Source organism: Schistosoma mansoni, assembly GCF_000237925.1.
Source record: "Schistosoma mansoni, WGS project CABG00000000 data, chromosome 7 unplaced supercontig 0100, strain Puerto Rico, whole genome shotgun sequence".
NCBI lineage: Eukaryota > Metazoa > Platyhelminthes > Trematoda > Strigeidida > Schistosomatidae > Schistosoma > Schistosoma mansoni.
In genome coordinates this window covers 809,330-819,220 of record NW_017386020.1, presented here as the reverse complement: position 1 = coordinate 819,220, position 9,891 = coordinate 809,330, and the positions used below count along the sequence as shown (strand labels likewise).

At 35.3% G+C, this 9,891-nt stretch overlaps 1 protein-coding gene across 1 annotated transcript; it reads left to right on the top strand.

Moving 5' to 3' along the window:
• Positions 1-2,005: 2,005 nt before the first annotated feature.
• Positions 2,006-4,037, top strand: Smp_041430.1 (14-3-3 protein, putative). The gene is made up of 5 exons (XM_018791040.1): positions 2,006-2,058; positions 2,900-3,256; positions 3,297-3,680; positions 3,717-3,826; positions 3,861-4,037. The coding sequence occupies exons 2-4, from the start codon at positions 2,933-2,935 to the stop codon at positions 3,747-3,749; spliced, it is 741 nt and encodes a 246-aa protein (XP_018645749.1). The 5' UTR covers positions 2,006-2,058; positions 2,900-2,932; the 3' UTR covers positions 3,750-3,826; positions 3,861-4,037.
• Positions 4,038-9,891: the final 5,854 nt, after the last annotated feature.

Here is a 9,891-nt window from a genome sequence, read left to right as displayed (position 1 = left end):
CTAAAGAAGTCTTTGAAAGATACTTGTAAAAGCAGTTAGAGAACCTGAAGTTAGTTGATGGGAGATATATGTTTCTGACCATCTAGGGGCTATGTTCTATCCCAAAAGTGTGATAAATCATCCCAAATTTGCTCGAAATGTTAGCGGCCAAATTAAAGAATAATAATATAAAAATACAAATATTATACAACGAATTACCCATTAGTCTTAAAAATTGAAAAGCGAAGCTATTATCCTTTGATACCAGGTCAAATCAATCAAGTCAAACAAGGATAGTCAGTACGGTATAAACCAAAAAATGAACACATTACACACCAGTACAAAAAGTCTGGGAACAGGACTAGAAGAATTGGAGGATTAATAAATGGTCACATGGGAGACACGAGTTAAGGGTTTTTCTTACAAACGCTCACGTATGCATACGAAAGGATTATACACTAGTCTTTAAAAGCAATGTCATGGCGAAACATCGAACGATATCGAGATACAAACGTAGTGAACACTTCATTCTTATTTGCCTGACGTATGACGCTAGCGAAATGTCAATGAAAAGTACCCAAGTCATGCGACCGGTAAGGCACTAAGTGTTGAACAGTTTCCTGATCCTCGTCAATGTTAAGGATGAAGTGACCTACTTTTCTCGACGAGAACGCGATCGGTATAATGGAAACAATTATTACCATAACCAATTTACTAGTGACTGTTTTACTGTACTGTTTAACTGTATCCAAATCACTTTTCGTTCTGTTGTCATCCTTGTCCGTTTGAACTTTTTTACGCTCTGCTTTTTTGCCTGTAATCTTTGGCACGTCTCGGTATTCATTCTATACCACGAGATCACCAATAAATATACTTTATCTGGACCAGCTACAGCCTTCTGGTTTACAAACCATCAAATGAACCAGGTCGATTTCTGGCACGTAATCTTACTGTAGTGGTGATCATAGTCAATCGAGACTCAACGCCACCTACAAGGACATTATACTTTATCATATCGCATGTCATTGATAGACACATAAGGCGGTGGTTTCATCTCGTATTTCTTTATCATGGCAAAACTAACATATTCTGTTGCCTTCCGAGATTATGTATTCTAGCCGGCCAATTAGGAAATCTATTCACTCGGTTGTCACAAGAACATAATCCAGGTTAAGTGTTAACTTCGAAGTGTAACTTTGATACAAGCTATGATGTCTCACCATTCCCATGCAATTCGAGCACACAGCCACTATCCAGATATATCGCCTAAATTTGCTATTTACACTCGTTCCACTGACCCACTCACATACATGCAGGTTGAGACAATATTTACTTAGATAACACCTAACTTAAGTGATGAATTGCCACAATCTAATTTAATGTAGGACTGATAACGCATGCACTACAACAGTGGAAGTTTAGCTAGATTATTCCATTTAATATGTTTGATTAGGTCTTGAAATTTCGAACTCCGCAAAAGTCCTTTAATAGGAAACCCGATATATTCCTAAAGATTCAGAACACAAGCTCGTTATAAATTAACAAATACACCTATATGTGCTTGTTTCATATATCTAAGTTTCTGCCTGAAAGGGACGGTAATTCGTTACTATGGTACAGGGAATTTCTCCAAGAGAAAGATTAAGAAGTATGTCTGGAGTGGTTGGAGTCTAGCCAGAGGGCACTTTGCATATTGAGGAAGGATGCAGAGTAGAGTGAGGAGGTTGGAAAAGGGAAGAAGAAAGGGAAAGGTGAATCAATGACCCAGTAACTGCACACAATCTACTTGAATATACTTTCGAAGGCAATAGACAACAATCAGCAATTACACAAGCCTCAGATTAAGACAATTTTGAGATCGAAACCATGAGATGATTGAACCACTACAAAGTTGTGTCAAAATGTCTTCAGTTCAGATTGGCTAAAATGTTTTTATTGTCATCAATAATGAAGTGAATATGCACTCATAATTCCAATTGTTCGTCGAGTTTGTTTAACTACATCATTTTTTATTCGTTTACTCACCAATTCGAAACCCGCTTTATCGACTGGCCAATTTAGTATCCAAGTGGCTTGCTAGTTAGTTTGGTGTTACAGGGTTTTTTGTTTATTTTAGATCTTCATATGCCTGTTTATATATACAGTAAAATGGGCTATGAATATTTTTATGTATGGCACCCAATAAGACAGCAATTGAGCACAATAATGAGAGTAGGGTCGGCTTTATTGATAGTCGTTTAGTGTTGTAATGAAGATTAACTCTTGCAATGCTGTAAGAGTTATTAGACAGTGCGTATCTGAAGTCTACTGCTCACCAGTATCGTTCTGTCCTTACTAACGCCAACTGAATAATTTCGGATTAACTTTCAGTGAAGAAAGCTTTGATCATGAATAAGGTAGAAGAGATTCCCAATATTTCTGTAGAAGTCAGATTTATCATCAGTACTTTGGATGGCCAAATCCCACATGCTAATGAACTCGATCTAATTGACGTCCCATTTCTTACAGCCAAGAATGTTGTATCATTCCTGAAATTTGTTCTCATTTTCAGGTCATCGTGGTTGTGAAAATTTTGATATCCTAGATTCCATTTATAAAGTCAGTGAAATATCAGTAAGCCATGACTAGACTGTCTATCAAGCTGAACTGTTCCCGCGTTAGAAAACTCATATTTTGAGCTTCTGATTGTCATCGTCAAAATAAACACCTTTGTTTATAGCCACTAGTTTCTTCAATCAAGCTCTTGCAGTACGTCATATGGCATGGGTCACTTTTCGCAAACTAAAATTTGGCACTCAGTTGGTAACAAAATGCTTTTCTTTCGCGCAAAGTTGTTTTTTTAACTTTCCAACTTTCGTTAAATTGAACCAAAATACTCACTAGTTTACTTTCGTCTTTAATTGTCCAACGATAAATGTAGCATTTTATCCACTGCGCTCCCGTGATATTAGCAATGTGTGATGACTCTTGGCTTAATGAATCTAGTATCAAGGATAAAGATTCTCTGATTACGTTGGCTAAGATTCAGGAGCAAGCTGAGAGATTCAATGATATGGCGTGTGCTATGAAAAAAGTTGTTGAGACATCAAAAACACTTAACAACGAGGAGAGAAACTTGTTTTCAGTGGCTTATAAAAATGTAGTTGGGTGTTGTAGGTCAGCTTGGCGTGTCGTTTCAAATATTGAACAACGATTGGATGACCAGAAGAAAAAGCAAGCGGGAGAATACCGTAGCACTATTGAGAAGGAATTACAAGCTGTCTGCCAGGAAGTCTTAGTAAGATTTCTAAGTCTTCCTGACAACACTTCCTTATTAGGATTTATTACACGAATCGCTACTCAAAAGTGAAAATACAGCTGAAGGATTTGTGTTTTATAAGAAAATGGAAGGTGATTATTATAGATATTTAGCTGAGGTTCTAACTGGAGACAAAAGTGCTGATGTTGTAAAACATTCAAGAGAAGCTTACCAGGCAGCGACGGAGAAGGCGAATAGTGATCTACCTCCAACTCATCCAATCCGTCTGGGCCTAGCTCTAAACTTCTCTGTGTTTTATTATGAAATTGAAAACAACCCAGAAAAAGCATGCTCAATTGCCCAGACTGCATTTAATGAATCAATCGGACAGTTAGACCAACCTGACAGTGGTTCCTTTAAAGATAGTACACTTGTAATGCAACTCCTTCGTGATAACTTAACTGTAAGTTGCTAATTTACGATAACAAACCTTTTTCAGTTATGGACTTCTGAACGTGAAGCTGCTCAGTAACAAAGAATATCAGTATCCACGTTATTTTTACTTTGAAAACGTAACATCAGAAATGCTCTTTACATTCACTTAATAACGTATGATCGAATTTATTGGTCACTTCTAATTTAGTTTCTATTGAATAAATTGTGTGGCAGTTGTCATCATCATACCATATGGTATACCAATTTAAATGAATATTTATGTAAACTTCAACTGTAAGACCATTCTTGCTAATGTTAATATCTATTCATTCTAATAAGATGAATGGTTGCTTTGTTAAATAAATTGCAAATCCACTGAGTTTATATTTCACTTGGTTCATATACTTTAGTAATATGTTATGTCTAAACAGTAAAGGACTTTATGTATTTACATATACAATGTTTCACATTAAACTAGAAGTTGTTATATCTAAGTTTGAACTCGGGGAATTTTCCCGATTCACAAGGTCAGTGTAGACTTTATTAAATAAAATTACAGAATGATGTCAGAGTTCCTCACAAAACTGTGAAAACCATCTTTTTGATAACAGTTACTAAACTGTTTTTCAAGTAAACATCTAAAAAGTCGATATTTAGGCGTTATTGTGGTACATATCGTTCGAATGTTGAGAACGTTTTTGATTGGCCACATAAATAGTGTCTTGTATTGATGAAATTAATGTTCCTTCTCTGTTTCAAGTGGGGTTAATTTTAAGTGTTGATCGTCGATCTAGGTATTATTGGTGGATTAACATTTATATTGGCTTAAAAAGGTCGAAATTGGCACTTAAGTTTTACTGAGTCTGAATTTGCTTTTCATCATTTTCGAGTAATACGTTCTACGTTACAGAAGAGGGATGTTTTGACATGGTATGTTGTAGTATTAGTAATTTTGTTAATCATCCATACATACGGCTTTTGTCTCGTAATGTATGCTTAACTAATTGCAGTTCTGAATAGGGCCCACTCTCATCTCCTTTGTCACATGTTTATGATAGTGAAGATCCAGGAATATTAACTACTCTGGTAGTTTACAAAACGCCAATGTCACATATTTATTTGGTTATGAGCTTAGTCACATGATGATGTCTTAGCCTATGTAACATTTTATTCAACTGGATCCAAGCTTACACCCTTATAAAATTACATACTGTTTTTGCTTAGAGCCGAGCAACATTTTACTATGCCACATAATAGATTTATTTTTTGTGTTCACTCATTGTCATCTTGTTATTCGATAATCTTTAGTTCCTGCACAATTCATCTAAATGGCTGTCATATATAGAATGTTGAAAAGCAAATAACTATGATTTGGGATCAAATATTCTCACAAGTGAGGAAGAAAAATGAAGTTGTTTCAATTTAATGAGAAAAAGTGAAATGAAATAGTATATTTTACCAACTTCAAGCTTTTACGATGTCGAAAACATCATACCTATTCTCAAAATGACTCCTCTAGAAACAGTGTATTTGCTCGTTGAAAATGATGACTTGTTTCTGTCTTCGTCCATTGCACATTACTTTGTTATCGTTATGATATGGAGTCTTGAAGGGACATTGAAAATCATGAATTAGCTGTTCAGTGTAAGCTCATAGCTCTTCAGGGTTGTATATCCTTAACTTACTCTAATGCAATCGATATAATTTGTTCGGAGCTTAGGATTAAATCGACCTTTAGTAATACAATGATAACATTTGCTGTACACTTGAATTCGGTTAAATGAACCAAATTTAAGCTGATAATTTGAAAGCTTAGGCATATTGGTCACAGTAGGTAATAGCTCTTTAACAATTAGTGAAAGCTTTCTGGATTTTCTCAAGATGGGCTTTCTCATGATAAAATGGGTTTTAATTGTAATTGATAGAGTTTTAGCTGGATCAGTTGTAAGTATAGCAAAGTATTCTGTAATGAAACTTGCAAATAGAGCCATATATTCAAACAGTTAGGTCGACAATGATTTCAGTAATATGACCTTATATTACTTTGTGTAGGCAGTATCATCAATCGATGTTTACCAACAATATGTATATTTTCAGTTTCCCTATACTACGAGCTTCATGGAACTCTGGTTTAGTGTTATGGACAACTGACTTTTGACCTGGAAGTGACAGGTCTGGAACTCGCTCCATTTCTCTAGTTTGGACAGCCAGGTGGTATTACAGGCTATCACTTGCAAAGTGCGTTTCAACGTCATTGTTTAAGGACATTGTAAGCTATCTATGCACAATTACTGCTTACCTACATCAATTTGCGATGTATACGATGGGTCGTTTGATAAATCTTTGTCATTTAGATTAACCTAGGTTAGGAGGCAGATATGGGGTAGTTCTATCTATTAAATTAGAAATCAGAGCTACGGGAAAGGATTCCGTTAAGCAAATATTGGCCGTATCAGTTAGTCAACGGTGTATATTTTATTGGAGCCTTATGATTTAGCATAACTACATTTACATTAAAATCTATGTACAAGTTTCTCTTGTAAGGCAACAAAACCTAATGTATATTATTGTCATTATCTAGCCCTTACCATTCTTAATTGGGTTCTATATACGTATATGCATATGAATTAGATTGACAACCAATTCACTTCAGAAATCTAGATTAATTTATTCGTCAAATATGTCTTGATAATTAGATGCGGTATTTTCTAACACTGGCTCTTCTGCAAAATGAACGTAGTTAGTTTCCTCATTCTTTAGTTTGCTCAGTTTAAAGGGAAGTGTTGAGTATAGACTATTACTCAATTCATCTAATCAATTTCGAATCCTAGGTAATTACCATTTCATAGCTCTGTGTTCTTTATATCTATTTCTAAATGGTATTAAACTTACATAAACTCTTCAAATCTACAATTGTCACACTCCATCTTATCACTCTCCGGACTCGATCTTCATGTGACTTCACATAAGCTTATATATATATATATATATATATATATATATATATAAGCTATTACTAATAACCGTTGAACAGAAATCACTCAACAAAATTAATTCATATTATTGTGTTTTAGTTTTCATTTTGACTTTATTCAAATTCATAAGAGCTACCAACTGTATAGAATTCACTAAAGGATTTATTGAATTCATTCAGAGGAAATGGTTGAGTGATTAAATATGTAAATGTTTTCAGAAATATTTATTTTAAAGTATGGTGTAAATTAAACTCCGTGAAATTTAAACAAATCAGTAAGAAATATAAAAAAGGAGTCAAGAAACTCCTCATATAAAAGCTTTGGCAAAACAACAACTAATCTTGATATGTGACCATTGTCAATATCATTTTAAATAAGAAAAGGAGTATTATAAATTGTCCAAAGCAAACGATAGAGATGGAAACCTTATTTATTAAGACCGTTAGACATTTATCGACATATAAAATAAGTTAGTATATTTACATCGAAGTGCAATTTTATTACCACGGTAAGTGAAGGCCAAATGATAACATGAATTCAGTTTTAACATAAAAAGGTAACTATTGTTCATACAAACCGTGTTTTTGATCAAAATGATATTCAGAAAAAAATATTTGAATACCATTATCTTTCATTGTCTACTTTCTCGGGTCCAAATCTATAAAAAGTGTTAATAGTTGAAGATCCTGACTGATACAAAGTAAAATCGGTCACATTAATTGAAATTTATAGTATTATTTTGATTTTCGTGCATTGTAAATAGTCTTTGGTATTGTCTATCAATCGTCTTTCTATATTTTTCCTTTCTATCCTTGATTTTTGAGTCATTTTTTAAGAGAAAGGCTTTTACTTAGCATAATAGGTTTATAAGGGTTGTTGAATGTTGTAGTTTACATCACTAATTGATATTAAGTAAGCACCCACTGATAACAAGAAACAGTGCATTGCTATTTATTTGTCGTATGAAACCTATCAATAAAAGTGTGCATCCATGATCCTATTGGGGACTGAACTCAGGGCTTTCAGGTCTCTTGGACAACCTTTAACCTTAAAACTATTGATTTGTCATTCAGTGGTTCACGACTGCAACTCTAATTAATCCATGATGTTACTCGACCATCTTTCAGGATCATTGTTAGGTAACTGCCTTGCACTCGATACGGTTGAACTCCACTGGTCACAGCTTTTCAGTAGAACCCTTTGAATAACCTTTGAAAATTAGGCAATGCTGGGTTTATTTATTTATTTAAACACATAAATATTGGTACAAGGTGGCACCAGATACATATGTGCCGTACGAATCTCATTTGATTTGTGTGAGGGCTGTGATACTGCCCAGGTGCCCGAATTGAAGTAGGTGGTTTTTTAGGGGACCACACCCGGAGCCTTTGACCTAAAGGTCTGACCCACAAAACAATGGAGCATCATGCAGTCCCATGGTAGCCGGTGACCAACGATTGATTGATACGCCATTTGTTCCCCCAGGATAGTGGAGCCCATGTGCACCATTGGTTTGGAATCAGGGTTTTTTAACTCTCCTAGGTGAATTTTCCGTGTCCACGGAGCCGGGTAAAGCGCCGGATATTCGCTTTTCGTCCTCTCAACATCGTAAACAACACCCCTGTCACAAGGAGTCAGTTAGTAGGACTTTCCTGAAAGAGGCTGTATACTCGGGGCCATATGAGAGTATTTCGAGAGGGAGGGTGGCCCCTCTCCACCAGGGCATTAGTGTTTGTGTAAATTGTTGAGTCGTGAAGTTTACATCACAAAATAACTGGGTAGTTCGGAGACGAAGACTGTTATTGAGCTGCACCTATTTATACTACCATAAAACAGTTGTCTAGTGCTTCCTCGTTTTCAATAGTTGCCTAACCAAGATCATTAGGTTTTCGAGCTTTGGAATATCTTTTTTAAATTCTTCATTTCTATACTATTGCAAAACCCAGTTGATTGTTTACGGGGCCTATTCAACCTTGAATTTCTACTTCTGTAATATGGTTTCATTGTTGAAGAAATTATTTTAGCGTAAATATGTAAGTGAAGAAAGAAATTGTTGAGATTATGATAATGTAGGGTAATCACTTGTTTCTCTTACTTTACTATAAGCACATGCGGAAAAAGTATTTAATTCATTGACAGTATTTCATTTCCTAAGGAAAGCAGATTAGAAAAATCCATTTTTGTATTGATCGTTCGAATCTTCCCAGTGATGTTTCGGACTGCAACCGCACAAAATGATGGCTGTCTAAACTCATTTAAGTGGATAATGCGATGGCGTTTGAAACTAACAGTATTGGGTCCTGGTCCTGGAGTGAGAATCAACTTTGTGATGTAGGTACATCCAGGTGACGAGTCCCAAACAGGATGGAACGCGCGTCCTGGACTCCACTGCTAGCCGCCGTCCATCCCTGCTCATAATGAATGAGAAAAAGTCGTTTTAAGGTAACATCAATTAATTCGATGTTTGGTAGTCGAATTACATTGGATTATATTATTCATGAATCGGTTAGTAATTGTGGCTAACTGGACACGGTTGCAGTATTTTACGTTGTTGATTAAGTAATGTAAAATAGCCACTTGGCTAAGCGGTAACTTAATGATTGTCTCATCGCTACAGAGAAGATATAAGGAAATTTATTTCTTTGTGCTGGTCGATTTAATTACGAAACATTCACTGGTTAATTTAGAACGACAGAATCAACTTGAAACAGTAGTCAATTTGTAAAACATTTTTGAAATGGTAAGTGGTTTTGAAATAACACTCAGTTTTCCCCCTTACGCCAATAGTACACTAATTTGCTTTAGACGAGTATCTACACTAGATACCCTCCCAGTATCTATTCTACAGGACATCAACGCAATTCAAATCAAGAACAACTGACTGGCCTAACTAGAATGTGAGTGTATTTCCACGCCAACAACCGACAACAATAATAATAGGGGTAAGTTAGTATATGATCCATCTAATACCTGTCATACTATCTGCTAGTCTGACTTCGTGGACAAATCATCATTTTCCTCGCTCACACATATTTGTTGTCTTCAAAAGAAGTGACTTCACAGTTAATGCATTTAACTAGTGTGTTGGAGGTTTGGACCTTGGTTCGCTTACTTTGTTTTTGGCACACGGGAATAACATCACTAGCTTTCATGTCTATTTTATTTTGATGAACGAGTTGAGTCTCTGTGCTTAGAATTTTTTTTTGTCGTTTTGTGTTTATAAATTTCTGCGAAATATTCATTAAATCACTTACTTTTCAATTT

Bases quoted from the DNA above. Each gene is read 5' to 3' on its own strand.
- Smp_041430.1 (XM_018791040.1), top strand. From the start codon at position 2,933: ATGTGTGATGACTCTTGGCTTAATGAATCTAGTATCAAGGATAAAGAT. The intron at 3,257-3,296 runs GTAAGATTTCTA...CTTCCTTATTAG, and splicing joins CTGTCTGCCAGGAAGTCTTA to GATTTATTACACGAATCGCT. The intron at 3,681-3,716 runs GTAAGTTGCTAA...AACCTTTTTCAG, and splicing joins TCCTTCGTGATAACTTAACT to TTATGGACTTCTGAACGTGA.